Raw genomic sequence first — 15,881 nt, 5'->3', positions numbered from 1 at the left:
AATTTATTCAGTGTTCAAATTGCTTTGGAAATTTGACTTCTTCTTACCTAGAAAAGAAATATTTCATCTGGTATAATATTTTCACGGAAAGTATATTACTGAAGAGGTAAAACAAATAGGTTTAATTTAGCTTGTTTTCAGCAGAATGCTGATCATAATTTGCCATGTATATTGAGCCTCAACAGCCACTCTTCTTGGCCTAGATTTCCATAGTCTGCTAATTATTTATGTGGCCAGTGGTCTGTTATCTATTCACTTCTTCCAGTGATGGTCTCAGCCATCTGGATAGAGGAAACCAGATAGAGTGAGGTTCTTACAGGACACAAAGTTCCTTGTCATCAGTGGCTCTCAAATTCTGGCAGATTTGAGGTCAAAGTCTCAGGCACCCAAAAAGCAGAAGTTAGCAATGCATTATTTATTACTATGGAACTTAGTACATGTAATTATTCCTCTGTTTTGAGTAACTGATAATCTCAAATTTGAAAACCATTTTATAATTCTTTATCTCATTTGCTGGTTGCTTGGTAGTTGCTTAGAAGTTTTTCTTCAATCAGACTTGGAATAAGACAGGGATTTTATAGGTGTGACTGGTTGCTGGTCTTTCTCTACCTGGGTCCTCATTTTTTTCTTTCCTAAGAATCTAGAACACTCTCGTACCAATTAAGTCTGGCAGTGAGTGCATACTTTATAATTCAGTCATAACACATAAGATAGTTTTTAAATGTCGGTTGTGGGGGAGGAATAGGCTATCTTCTAAAATTGATATTAGCAAATTGAATATAAAAATAGTAACAGGCAGGAAAAAAAAAATAGTCGCCTAACTGGGGACTCTGTGGTTATCTTCCATGATCATCTTGTTGCACTAAAGTTGCTCTGGTTATGGTTTCTTTCACTTTTTGTCCTGTCTCTCCTCTCTTTGGAATGAGTTGGGGATGAGACTAAATACATTCTGAGAATAGGTCATTCTCAGAAAGACTACCCAGATGGGTGCACCTGAGTGGCTCAGTCATTTGAGTATCCGACTCTTGATTTCGGCTCAGGTCATAGTCTCAGGGTCTGTCATGTGACTGAGCTCCACATCAGACTCCCTACTCAGTGTGGAGTCTGGGATTCTCTCTCTCCCTCTCCCTCTGCCCTTCCCCCCGTTCATGTGTGCTCGCTATTTCTCTCTACCTCTCTAAAATAAATATTTAATAAAAAAGACTACTCAGGTGATCAAGGGACAGTTTTTGTTTTATGTTTTTCTTATTTATTAAAAGAAGCTTTTATGTTAAAGTAGTGTTTATTTCCAAGATTTAATTTCAGTTTTGTCATTTTGAGACCAAAATATCTGTCTTTTGCAGTTTGGTTTTTATTACTTGTAGCTTAAATTTTTTTTAAAAGTCTTATTTAGAAAATTTAATATATGGGATTGCCTGGGTGGCTCAGCGGTTGAGCATCTGCCTTCAGTTAAGGGTGCGATCCTGGAGTTCTGGGATCGAGTCCTGGATCAGGTTCCTGGCATGGAGCCTGCTTTTCCCCACTGCTTATGTCTCTGTGCCTCTCTCTCTGTGTCTCTCATGAATAAATAAATAAAATCTTAAAAGAAAATTTGACATTTAATAGACAGAAGTAATAATATCAGTACAATTTAAGCCACAAAAGAATAAAAATCTGGAGTTTAAATATGAGGGAGTAATAATACATACATAAAGCATGTGTTGTTCTGAGTACTCTATACCAAAGTCATTTAATTGTTACAACTCCCTTTGAGGTAGATACTATTATTATTTTAATTTTATGGATAAAGAAACGGAGGCCAGACAAGGGAGGCCTTGCCCACTTGATAGGCAACAGGGCCAGGATTCAAACCTGTAAAAGTTTGAATCTAAATCACAGTGCTCAGAATGGCATAGAAGGAATATATTCTAAGCCTTTTGATGAAGAGCTGTACTATTTATGTGGCTTTTCCTCATGTCTCTTTCCTGAGGAGTTGACATAGAAAGCTGAACTGAACTCATATGTGTGAAAACTATAGACATGAGGACACATTCAGGATAGTTAACACTATAGTACGATGTTGTCGGGTAAGACAAAAACTTGTGTGTTAGGGACCCCATGAACACCAGGTTTGATGAGTCACTAGGAGGACTCCCAGGACTCAGCATATTGTCATACTCTTGATATTCATGGCTAAGCTTTATTACAGCAAAAGGAAAATCAACAAAGCAAAATCAACAAGGGAAAAAGGAAAAAGGGAGGCAGAGGTCCAGGAAAAACCAGGCATAAGCTCCCATAGTCTTTGCCCAGCGGAGTCACACTTAACTCTTCCCAGCAATAAATTGTGACAATTCTGAAATGCTATCAGATAAGCTCATTAGAAACTCAGTACCCGAAATTTGTACTGAGGGCTGATTATGTAGGCAGGGCATATTCCAGACTCCTAGAAGGAAGGCAGTATTCAGCAAAAGCACATTATACAAAGTATAATTTGTACTTTTATCAATTAAGTGTTGTTAACCCACCCCAAGTCCAAGTTCTAGGTGCCCACCAAGGGCCAATCTTGAACATAGGTCTTGTGAAATAGCAAGTCTCAGGCTTACAACGTTAACTTATTTCTACTATGAGACTACTTAGCAGTCTTGAAAAAGTGATGAAAAACATGTGATATTCAGGATTTATACGAGCATTTTAAAAAATATCAGATCTTATTTTAACAAAACAAGAAACATAAAAGTAAAATAAACTCTACAGGAAATAAGGAAGTGGGACAGATGGAAATAAGGACAGGAAAAATACAAGTGAGGCTGCAGTTCCTACACAAAGCACTCCTGAAGGATTACACGCTCTTACTAGGAATGTGCTGCAGATTCAACTCTGAGCATTTTACTTCACCTATCTCATTGAAAAATTAATTTTTTCATCAGACTCCCTGCAAGGAGCCTGCTTCTCCCTCTATGTCTCTGCCTCTCTCTCTGTGTCTCTTATGAATAAATAAATAAAATCTTTAAAAATAAAAAAAATTTAAAGGAAAATTAATTTCTTTCAAAATAGATAATAGCTATTATCTACTAGTACTTCCTCTGTGCCGGATACTTGTTAAACACAGTGATCCAATGACATAGGAGCTTATGTTGTTCTTACACTAAATGATGAGATAGGAGAAGTTAAGCAATGCATTCAAAGTCACAGATTTATGTAGCTAGTAAGGGGGCAGGCCCAGGATTTGCCACAGACTACTTCCTCCAGAAGAAGATTTTATTCATTTATTTGAGGCAGAGACAGAAAGGGGGAGAGAGAGAGAGAGAGAAAGAGAAGGGGCAGGGGGGAGGAGCAGAGGGAGAAGGAGAAGCAGACCCCCTGCTGAGCCGGGAGCCCTATACGGGACTGGATCCCAGGACCCTGGGACCATGACCTGAGCTGAAGGCAGACCTTTCACCGACTGAGCCATCCGGGCACCCCTCCAGAGCTAAAGCTTCTAACAACTTGAATCATTTATGGTAGTTATGATCGATCAGTTAAGCTTTTATCTGCCTGGAATCAAAGTTCTTTTTTGATGCTATTATCTTCTGGCCACCTGGTCATTCTAGGATCATTAAAGATTTTACCACCAGATTCAGTGTCTCCCTTTCCATGCCAGAATTCTTACTATCTTGGGTAGCTTTTATGATGTTTTGGATAATGGCTCCCTGACCTTCACAGGTGCAGTAATCTGTCTCTTCTACGCCCCAGCCATCTGCTTGTATACTCATATCCTGAATTTTATTATTATTTGAAACTGTTATTAAAATTGTTATTTGAAAGTGACCAGTTGAAGCAATAGCTTCAAGTCGTCAGCCATCTCCTTTCTTTTCAATCTGCTCACTATTCTCTCTGGATATTTGGCCTACTGACCCATCCCTTGCCCACCAGCCACTTCTCTTGCCCAAACTATAAACACCCTTTCACCTGTCATCTGTTTCATAAAGGCCAAGCAAAATCACTGTCTGCTTCCTTGGTGCCTGAACTTCTTCACCTGATTGTTGCTGTAATACCGCCCCCCCCTCCCCCGCCCAAACAGGGTATATTTCCAGCTGAAATCCTACTCCTCTTCTTCTCACTGTGTCAAACCTCTACTCCTTTCATATTTTCCATTTCTCTCCTTCTCTCTTTGGTGTATGAGCTCTCCTTTTATTTCACAAACAGAATGGAAGCCACCTGACAAAAGTTCATCCTGCCCATTCTACAAGCCTATCTCTACCTGGATCAGATCCCTCCTCCTTCCCTCTGAATGTAACAGAGGAAGAATCTGGTTCTTAAAATTAATCATTCATTAGGGACACCTGGATGTCTCAGTCGGTTAGCATTCCATCTCCTGATTTCAGCTCAGGTCATGATCTCAGGGTCATAAGATCAAGGCCCATGTCAGCCTCTGCACTGAGTGTGGAGCCTGCTTAAAATTCTCTCTCCCTCTTCCTCTGCCCCTACCCAGCCCACACATGCGCTCTCTCACACTCTTTCTTAAAAAAAAAATGTAATTCACTCATTTACCTTGACTCTCACATCCTCTGCCTTCTCAAGGACCTTATGTTACTACTATTATTATCCTTTCTCTTTTGTATCTATGGTCTCTCCCTCTCTACTGGGTCTTTCCCATTGACATCTACATGTGAAGTGTCTTCAGTTTCAGTAACACCATCCTTCAAACCACCCCTCTCTCTTGCTTGCTTCACACACAGGAGCTGCCTTTACTTGTCTCAATTTTACTTTCTATTCCACTTCTTAACATATTATAACTTGGCTTGTTTCCACCACTCATCAAATTCAGCAAACATGTCTTGATTCCATCTTGACTTTTAAGTAGTGCTTGACACGGTCTATCATACTCTTTCTTCCCTTTGCTTCCATGATGCTATAGTATGCTGATGTGGGTCTTATCTTTTTAAAAAAAAAAATTTTTAAAGATTTTATTTTCATTAGAGCATGAGCAGGGGGAGGGGCAGACGGAGAGAGAGAAACAGACTCCCCACTGAGTGGGGAGTCCAACATGGGGCTCAGTCCCAAGATCTCCAGATGATGACCTGAGCAAAAGTCAGATACTTTTTTTTTTTTAAAGATTTTATTAATTTATTCTTGAGAGACACACAGAGAGAGGCAGAGACACAGACAGAGGGAGAAGCAGGCTCCTTGCAGAAAGCCTGATGTAGGACTCGATCCCTGAACTGGGATCACACCCTGAGCCAAAGGCAGATGCTCAACCACCAAGCCACCCAAGCATCCCAAAAGTCAGATACTTAACTGACTGAGCCACCCAGGTGCTCCTCTCTTGTCTCTTTTGTTCTTTTTTTTTTGTATATTTTTTTTATTGGAGTTTGATTTGCCAACATATAGTATAACACCCAGTGCTCATCCCGTCAAGTGCCCCCCAATCTCTTCCGTTCTTTTGTCATCTTTGTGAAGTTAGAGTTCCTTAACCCCTTATCCCAGTACTCAGTGATGGTGTTGACATTTTTATACTTTCACACAGAAATTTCCAAATTGTCTTCATGCAAAATTTCTTTCTCATTTGAGTACTCTGTGTCTAGATCATCATGTGACTGAGTCCTTCCTGTCTCAGCTCAGATGTTGTCTTCTCAGAGAGACAGTCCCTAACCAGCCAGTCTAAGCCAGCTGACCCTGCTGGTCATTGTGGTCTAAGCTCTATGAGGGAAGCAGTTTTTGTATGTTTGTTTCACTAGATACTCCTAGTGCCTAGAATAGGTACTTAGATATTGAGTGAATGTTGAATACATTGATTCCCACTTTTACTATTTGCATCCTCTATGAGGATAGGTAGCTTGTCTTTTTCACTGTTGTTTCCAGTACCTAGAACCAAACCTGACCTTTATTAGTTTCTTAACAAATATATTTTGAATGTTGAATGAATGAAAAAATTAATGTGTTCACTGACTTTCTTCTCCAACCCAGGGACCATGGTACAGTCAGGTTAACTAACAAGCCTACTGAATATTACCTAAATCACCCTCCTTTGTGTGTTGGCCTTCCTTCTCTGTGGCTCTGTTTCACCCCTTCTCTTTTCCTTATCAATATCTAGCCAAACATTTTCCATTTTCTTGTATTTAAAGAGTTCCATTTATAATTAGTTTAAGCCTCTGTCTTATATTTCACCTGATGTGTCACAAGTTTTGTTTGTCTCCTTCACTGTGAGCTACTGAGAAGTCTTAGGAATTTTTACATTTCCTAAACCTGTAACAGCACCTGCCTATGTTCCATATTACTATATTGTATACCTAATTAAAGTTTAAGTCCCATTTTCATCCTCACAACTGCTTTGTGAGACTTGCTGCACACATGAATATTTTCCTCATTTTATAAATGTAGAAACTGAGGCATTATTAAGAGATTATTTTCCCCCACACTCCCCTTTCTAGTAAGTGATAGAGCTAGGGCATTTCACTGAGCTTTTGTGTTACTTAGCCTTATGTTACCAATTTTCCTCAAGTCTTCCTACCACTTTGTCTCCAGAAATCAATCTTGCCTACTGTCACAACTAAACATGAGGTTTTGAACTCTGTCAGCTTTGTCCCTGTTCTTGGAAACTTGTTTGTATTCATGCCTACTCCTAGCTCATTCCTTCTAGTTTAAGGTGAAGCAGGCATGTTGATGGCTCAGTGGAAAAGCAGAACAGTAAATTTATGCTCATATACTCATTGTCTATATCTAACAATCGTTAGCATTTTGCCTCACATTTCATCTGAAATTGTAGATTTTGTGATGTTCCATACCTAACTGCCTGTTGACATCTCAAAAGTTTTCCTGTACTTTTTCTTATAAAACGTAATATAATGATCATATTTAACAAACAATTACTAATTCCTTAAAATTATGTAATGTCCAGTTTATATTTAAATATTTACAATTATCTCAAAAAAGAAATGTATTTTACAATTGATTTGTTCAAAACAGGGTCTAGTCAGTGACAACATTTAAATAGTATGTCTTGTGGTCTAGAAGCTTTCTCTTTCAAAATGACATTGACATGCTGAAAATACTATACTATTTGTCCTGTAGAATGCCTCATCTTCTAGACTCTTTTCATTGTTTCCTTATGGCATCATTTCACTTGTTCTTCCATGACTTACGTTTTTAATATACTAAAAGTTACTTATAAATACATTCACATTAAATATTTTGTGGTAAGAAGATTGAATAGAGGATGCGTGTACTTCACATCTCATCACATCTGGAAACATCAAATGTCAAGAGTATTTTACTTTTTTACATGCTAAATTTGATCACTCAGTTAAGATGATGGCAGATTGGACATTTCCTTTGTAGAAGGATCTCTACCTACCCTCACTAGGAATGATCTTGGGGTACCATGGGATATCTTGTTTCACCCATTAGGTATATCATCCACCAATGATCCCTTTCCTCAGGTTCTTGAAGTATTTGTTTCCTTTATTCTGTAGGATGTTGCCCATTTCAATTTCCTTCCTGTATTTTCACCAATAATCTCTATGAGTGATGTACCTATAGACATGTGTAAGACTTCATTAAGTAGTCTACCCTTGATGTTGCATCCTTGTCTGGTGTCATTTTCTTGCTTTTTGTTTTGCCCCAAGAACATCAAAAGGACAGTCAACGTGCTGTCTCTCTTGCTTCATTTTCACATTATTCTTAATCCCAGTCACTCTTTTTCTCTTCATAGATGATCTTATCCAGCTCCCGTGACTTCTGCTCTTTATGCTAGTATCACAAAACTGTATTATAACTCTGAATTCGCTCCACATGCTTCTTGGATAGCACTTCTAGGATAAGCAAATGGCACAAAATGAGGTTTTTCTGTGTCCCTTCCCTTCAAACTCTTGCCTTTTGTGGTTTGCCTTAGCTCAGCAAAATGGTACTTCTTTGTCAATCAGCTTTATATTACTGCTTCTATACCTCATACCCCAGTCTTCTCTGAGCATACTGCTCTGCCTGCTGGCTTTTTTTTTTTTTTTTTTTTTTGGTTGATATGCCTTTCCTTCTTGCTTCTAAACACATGCCAAATATTCAAAGCTGGAAGAAAGCAAAACCTTCTCTATGAAGCTTTTCCACAAAGAAGGAAATGACCATTTGCTCAGTTTTATGTCTACTTTGTACACCATGCTGTCTTAACATGCAGAATATAGATTGCATATATTTTTTTGCTTTGCCTTCCTCCTTCTCTTTAAGGACTTTGAGGACAGGATGTATACGTTTGGTATTTATCTGGATTTTATTAGTTATTGGGTAGGTATTGAATAAATACTTACATTCATGGTCTGCTGGGTTTTGTTATGGCCAGTGATTAGTTTAGGAGGTAAAATATCCTGTGGGAGTAGTGATGAGAGAAATCCTTGTATATCAACTATTTTCTCTTCTTGTAGTGAGGAATTTGATATTTTGTCCACTTTATTTTTTTTTAATTTTTTATTTATTTATGATAGTCACAGAGAGAGAGAGAGGCAGAGACACAGGCAGAGGGAGAAGCAGGCTCCATGCACCGGGAGCCTGATGTGGGATTCGATCCCGGGTCTCCAGGATCGCGCCCTGGGCCAAAGGCAGGCGCTAAACCGCTGCGCCACCCAGGGATCCCTATTTTGTCCACTTTAAAGGAGTCTCTAAGAGAGAATAAATGGCTTCTGCCAGTCTCTTCCACCTTATTTGTGTTTTTTTTAAGGGGGTGGATGAATGCTTAGTTAAGACAAAGTAAATAATGGCAAAATTTAGTCTGTGTTTCAATGAAATATGAAAAAAATGCCAAAAGAATGTAGTTTCCCAGTTTTAATTTGTAAAGAGGAGGATGCTATAGATTATATGTCATTAACTCAAACTTAAGCTTACTTGATTTCATTTTTAGGAGCTAGAAATATTTATTTTTTAAAGAATATTTATTAGAGAGAGAGAGGCCTTTTGCTCTGCCCCTGTTGGGGTAGAGAGAGAATCTTTAGGCTGACTCCCTGCTGAGGGGCAGAGCCAGATGCAGGGTTCAGTCTTAAAACCCATGACATCATGACTTGAGCTAGATGCTTAACCAATTGAGCAGCCCGGGCGCCCCTAGAAAAAATTTTAAATGCAAATACCTCAGTATATATTAGATGTTCTTCTTAAACCAAACTTGAATTTTTGCTAATTTTAAAAAACTGTTTATTTATTTGAGAGAGAGAGCATGTACACTTGTGTGTGGGAGAAGAGGCAGAGGGTAAGAATCTTCAAGCAGACTCCTCCCTGAGCACAGAGCCTGATTTGCTGCTTAATCTCACCACCCTGAGATCATGACCTGAGCCAAAACAAGAGTTGGATGCTTAACCAACGTCACCTAGGTGCCCTGAATTTTTGCTAATTTTACAACTCAGCTCTACTAATTCTTTTCTACTTCATGGATTGCCAGTCACTACTGCCAAGAACTATTCTGCTCTTTTTTCTCCACTTGTCAATTTAATACTTATTCCTACTCATTACTATTTTAAGTTCCTTTTTAGCTAACTTTAGGATTAGCTTCTGTCTCTTTGTCTCTAAAACCTTTCTATTGATGTGTCTTTTATGTTGCTTGATTTTGGTCTTTGTTTTGGTTTGTGTTCCCTGCTTAGGCCTATGATTTTTTACCCACTTTCCTCCCTAGATTACAAACCTACTGATTATACCTCATGCATCCACAGTACAGCCACCTGCATTGGGGTTTATCCACAAATCTCAACAGGGGGCTTCATCTTGTCTCTGTTTTTATTTCTATTTTCTTTCATTTGGTTTTCTTTTGATCCTTAACTAAGTTCCTTGAATTATACAGAAGTATTGATTGCTTCTCAAATGGACTGTCACAGAGCCCTGAGCTCATTCCCCTTACTGTGTCTTCTCATCACTTTCTGGATCCAGAGAAGTCTTTCTTTACTTTTGACTTGCCTATAATTAAAGAGACTATGCAGATCTACACAGGTCAGTCACTGTGGTCATAGTCTGTCTTTTCAGGAAATCCTTTTTTAGGAAACATGCAAATAACTGGTTCTTCCTTTCATCTTCCTTCTTACTATTGAGGCCTAATTGCATTCAAACCATTTTACATCAATGCTAATTTCATTATGCCACAGATATTTTACTCAAGCAACTTTCAGAAAGCAACAAAGCATTTCCTTGATTATGTTCTCAGAAGGGCCTTTGGCAATCATGATTTTTCTGGGTTAAAAAAATCTTGAGATGAAAAGTGGTTTCTATTCTTGGAAATCAGAGCAACACATACATATTTCTATTGTTGTATCATTAAAGACTTTTACAATTTCCCAGAATGTCCCATTCCTCTCATCAAAACTCATATATAATAAAGAAGACAAACTGAATCCAATATGAAGAAGTAGATCAGAACTCAATAGAAGAGTCAAATATTTCTAATTAGGCTATTAAAATAGTTTAGGTTGGACCAGGATGTTAATAGTATTAGTCTGAGAAATTCTAGGATTTTGAATATATTTGGAAAGTAGAGCAAACTATCCATGAAACTGTGCTAATTTCCTATTCTTTACATTTTCTTTTTTTTTTTTTTTCAGTTTCGCTATTCAAATTGGCTTGATAGGTTGTATATGTTGGTGGGGACAATGGCTGCCATCATCCATGGAGCTGCACTCCCTCTCATGATGCTGGTTTTTGGAGACATGACAGATAGCTTTGCAAATGCAGGAATTTCAAGAAACACAACTTTTCCAGTTATAATTAATGGAAGTAAGTATTATTTGTGGCACTGATCTTATTGGAAGTTTGAAGAAAAATCTGTTACTTAGAAGGATGTTTAGCCCTCATTAAATACATTAGTGTGTTTACTTCTGGGGGAAAAGGGAGGGGTCTGAGCTACAGTTAATATTGGTAATAAGTTTGAGAAGATAATAATCATAAGTATTAGAGTCCACACTTGAGGTCTTGGCAAAGATATGCAGAAAAAGGCAGAGTTCTGTGAAGTTAGAAAGATCCCAGGAAGTTTCAGGAAGAGGTAAAGGAACCACCTTATCTAGACCTTGAATAATAAGTAGAAATCAGTTATGACATTTTCTGACGTAATGGATATGAATGTAAGAGAAAAGACCAAGACGATTCTAAAATGTTTACCCTAAGAAACAGGATAAACTGGATGTAGTTACCATCAACTGAGATAGGAGGATGAAGAGAGAATATTTTTGGGCAGTAAATACTAGAAACTTAATTTTAAGTATTGTCACAGGTTGGGCTCTTTGGAAACATACTAAACTGGAGAAATATGGCCAGGAGAAGTTGTGTGTGTGTGTGTATGTGTGTGTATGTGTGTGTATGTGTGTTTTAGGATGGAAGAAAAATAATAGCTTGTTTGCATGCTAGTGGAAATGATCCAAAAGAGAGAAGAAAGTGATGCTTTGAGAGAGAGGGAAGAGATTTGAGTGAAGTCCTTGACAAAGGATGGAATATAATGCCCAAAAAGAAATACTTGCTTTAGGTGCTCCTACCTAAATACACGGTAACAGGTGGAAATAGATTTGAGTACCAGTGCGCAAAGCGGAGTTGATAAGGAGGTGAGAATTTGTGGAAGTTTTCTTGGGATTACTTCAATTTTCTCAGTGAAGTAGGAAGCAAGACATTTGACTAATAAAGAAAAGAGATGTAAAATAGTCCTCCAGGAGAGTGGGAATGGATTATTGAAATGATTTGGGTGTCACACACACTCTCACACTTACACTTGATTGAGGAGGGACTAGTTGATAGCTCTGAGCCCACAAGTCACCTTTGGTCAAGCCTAGATTGTTTTATTTTATTTTTAAAGATTTTATTTATCTCTTCATGACAGACACAGAGGGAGAGGCCTAGATATAGGTAGAGGGAGAAGCAGGCTCCCTGTGGGGAGCCTGATGCAAGACTCGATCCCAGAACCCTGGGATCATACCCTGAGCCAAAGGCAGATTCTCAACCACTGAGCCACCCAGGTGCCCCAAGCCTAGATTGATTTAAACTAAACTTCTCAAAGACTTACAACCTGGTGGGTGCTCAAGTGGTAGAAATTTTGAAAATGCCTGTTTGAGAATACACTTGAGAATACATTGATACTCACATAACTTTTTCAACTTCAGGTCTCTGATGAATGTTTTAAGTCCTTTCCCCCAAAGTATGCATCCTTTATGTATCCTTTGATACCTATCCATGGGTCCTAGGAACTCCTATGTAATTCTGAAGAACACATTGTTTACCTTGAGGCAGGCTTACTTCAATTCTGTGAATACAGTTAAGAGTTGGGCTAGAGAATTTATGGTATGTGTGAAATTTAAGCATTTCTTATGTCCCTTTATGGCATTCAGAAGGACCTACCAGAAGATGTACTACCTTGGAATGGCACCTTTGTTTTATACCATTCACCCAAAGGAAGTTCTTGGTGCTCGCTAAATTTATTGGTTCCCACTCATGCTATATTTGGCAATATTCTTTGAAGTTAGTTCTCTTACTACTTCACAGTGGAAGAATCAAATCTTATAGTATTCTCTGGTAGCCCATGTGTACATTATGTGTACATCTGTGCCCATTTTTTTTATTTTTATTTTTTTTTAAAGGTTTGGTTTTTTTTTAAGATTTTATTTATTCATGATAGTCACACAGAGAGACAGAGAGGCAGAGACACAGGCAGAGGGAGAAGCAGGCTCCATGCAGGGAGCCCGACGTGGGAGTCGATCCCGGGTGTCCAGGATCGGGCCCCGGGCCAAAGGCAGGCGCCAAACCGCTGCGCCACCCAGGGATCCCTGTGCCCATTTTTTTTTAAAAAAGATGTTATTTATTTGAGAGAGGGAGCATGCATGCAGGAGTGGGGAGAGGGGCAGAGTGAGAAGCAGATTGCCCACTAAGCAGGGAGCCTGATGAGGGGCTCTATCACAGGACCCTGAGATCACGATCTGAGCGAAAGGCAGGTGCTTAACTGACTGAGCCACATAGGAGCCCCCATCTGTGCCCATTCTAATTCTCAACTACTCAACTACTGCAGTGTCCAGTGGCCTTTTTAAAAAACTGCATTAACATTTTTTATGCTGTATCTCTATCACCCAGATATTATCTGTTACTTTATGAACAAAATAATTGATTTATTTAAGTGGAAATACTAATCATTCCTATGCCTACCTCCTGTAGATATGATAAGATGGACAGTAATCTAACTTAGTTACCCACTAGCATGCATGATTTCCCAGATGGTGGTCCAGCTATGGAGACTAGCTCCCTCATAGGCGCATGAATTTGCCTGCTGATTCATCTTCCAGGCTGAATAATGCCTACATCACCACACCTCATGGGCTGGTCACTGGGATTTCGTCTTCATAGACGCCTGCATCATATAGTTTCCAGTTGGAGTTGGAGTTCACATTGTGTTCTTTGCGCATCCTTCCCACTTAGTTCATTCTTCTGATCTTGGGAAAACTTCAAAGTGTGTTTCTGTCACGTTCTTAGGAGGTATGACATTTAATGGTTAGAAAGCAGGCTCTAGATTTGGACTGCAGGGCTGTAAACCATCCCCCACCTTCATCATTTTTTAGTTTTGAGGTTTGGGGAGATTTCTTCATACTCTAATTTCCTTGTCTGTAAAAAAATTGACTAACAGTAGAACTACTTCATGGGGTGGTTGTGAGAATTAAATAGATTCGTCATTTAAGGCTCACAGAGCAGGGCCTGGTTATAAAAAAACACTCAACAAATGTTCGTTACAATTGTCATATTGTCAGTAAATTCATGCTTCTCACAAATGAACCTACATAACTTGCAATGATGACATGGTTCTTTGTGTCATTTCATCTTTACAGAACTCTGTGATTCTTGCTCAATTTTTATTATTGTTTAAAGTTTGGGACATACCCAGAGTTACTCAGTCCCTGTTATAGATATGGATAATTATCCCTTTTAGCAGCATTTCCTTAGTAACTGTGAACCACTAGCTATGCCTTTCTGGGAAGGCACGGGTCCTCATATAATGGCTCAGGAGCCAAATCTGGATTGTTGCCTCGTTTTATACTGCTTGAGAGCTAAAGGATGATTTTTCTATTCTTAAATCATTGGAGAAAAATCAAGAGAAGAATAATATTTTGTGACACATGATAATTATATAAAATTGAAATTGCAGCATCTGTAAATAAGGTTTTAATAGAATACAGCCATGCCCATTCATTGGCATATTTTCTGTGGCTGCTTTCACACCACACTGGTGCAGTAGAATGTTGACAGAGACCATATGGTCCACAAAGCCTAAAATATTTATCTTCTGACTCTTTCCAGTAAAAGGCCATTCTCTGAGGTAGGGTATTGAATAGGGGGTTATTACCTTTAATTGTTCCATCAGTAAATTTACTTTAAACTGTTTCATGTGCCAGACACAGTACATGTCCCAAATATTCATTCTCAACCCCTAAGAAACTTAGTGTAGTGGGAGGAATGGACACATGAATCAACAAATGTAGTCAGATATTAGTGCTGTGAAACAGAGATACACAAAATCCTTGAGAAAGGAGAGGAAGGGCACTTGACTCCATATATACAAATCATGGGAGGCTTCCAAGAGGAGGTGATGACCAGGTTTCGTCAGCATCAAACCTCTCATGCACAAAATAAACATGTTCTGTGTTACAAGTGAAATTCTTTTAAAATAAATACTACATAAAAAATAAGTTAATATCCTTCTCTCAACACCACCCCTTACTGCCACTACCCTGCTGTATATCCTTCTATGTCTTTTCAAAAGCAGCATGCTTTGAAATTTCCAGATATCAGATTATTTTTTGGGACAGCCTCAAAGGTTTTGAGGTCCTAGATATGAGAGCAAATGAGTTCTCTGATGTTTCTGGAGGGAGCCAGTTTACTGAACTCCTAGCACCCCGACACTCTGTGACCTTTCTTCTTTTGCCCTCCCCCTGTAGAACTTTATTACCTCTCCATGAGGGTAGACTGGACAAGAAGTATTTCTTGTGTAGAGGAGATTTGGATTTGCTAAGGCTCTTCAAAGCCTGAGAGTTTTACACTAAACATTGGATTTTACTAGATAGCTCCAAAAACTTTGAGTGAAAAGATACTTCTCTGCTGCTACAATAAACCCCTATGAGTGGTCTTTATTTTATCCTGATGCCTTATCCTCATTATCAGACACTGGCTTGGTCCTGCTCTTTTTATTGTGGACCTGATTTCTTGACACCCTACTTTCATCCATCTTTATCTTGTTTTTAAAATTTGCTTTTACCCAAAAATCTCTGATGACTCTGGCCTAGGGAACTCTCTGGTCCTGCCATACAACTTTGGTGAAAAAACTTAACCACTGCTGAATTTCTGTAATGTTCTATGAGTGCATCTTCTTCATGAGACTAACAACTATCTGGAAATGAGCCCAGATAGAGATGATTGTAATTTTAGACATGTTGTGTTGAAGGTGACAGGTTGGGTACAATTGTAAATGACAGCCAGACAGTTGAAGAAATAAGACTGAATCTTGGCATTGAGAAAAGGACTAGAGAATTGGCAGTATTTGAGTGGAAGGGATGTTAAACCTCTTGGGATAAGATACAGAGGAAAGTAGAAGGAGTAGGAGCCTTAAGCTTTGAGAAGAGAGACCCATTCATCTGCAAAAACTGAAGCTAACATTTATTGAGCATTCAAGATGTGTTGGGCACTGTTCTTAGTACATTATATGTATTGACTCTTTCCCCTCCTTTAGTGCACTAAGGTGGATACTATTATTATCTATACTTGACAGATTAGGAAAGAGATCCAGAAGGTTGAGTAAATCTAAGTTGCCTCCAGTTATAGAGTTGGTAATGAGGATTCAAACTCCTGTAGACTGGCCCCAAGCCCACACACTGAAGAAAAGAGGGACACCCAGAAAGGAAGACACTGAAGATAAATACTGATCCAGAAAGTAAGGAACATGGGGG

General features: G+C 38.7%; 2 protein-coding genes across 3 annotated transcripts in view; one reads left to right on the top strand and one right to left on the bottom strand.

Annotated features, from left to right (window-relative positions):
• Positions 1-15,881, bottom strand: part of RUNDC3B (RUN domain containing 3B) — a 297,797-nt gene that overhangs the window by 186,633 nt on the left and 95,283 nt on the right. The window lies entirely within an intron of this gene.
• The window catches only part of ABCB1 (ATP binding cassette subfamily B member 1), a 95,674-nt gene that overhangs the window by 5,731 nt on the left and 74,062 nt on the right, over positions 1-15,881 (top strand). For both annotated transcript variants that reach the window (XM_041728224.1, XM_041728225.1), the window contains one exon: positions 10,521-10,692. In XM_041728224.1, coding sequence (XP_041584158.1) covers positions 10,521-10,692 — 172 coding nt within the window. The remainder of the gene's footprint in view (positions 1-10,520; positions 10,693-15,881) is intronic.

This window comes from Vulpes lagopus, chromosome 13 (assembly GCF_018345385.1).
Source record: "Vulpes lagopus strain Blue_001 chromosome 13, ASM1834538v1, whole genome shotgun sequence".
Classification (NCBI taxonomy): domain Eukaryota; kingdom Metazoa; phylum Chordata; class Mammalia; order Carnivora; family Canidae; genus Vulpes; species Vulpes lagopus.
The sequence above is the reverse complement of the archived record's forward strand: the minus strand, read 5'-3'. Positions and strand labels throughout refer to the sequence as shown.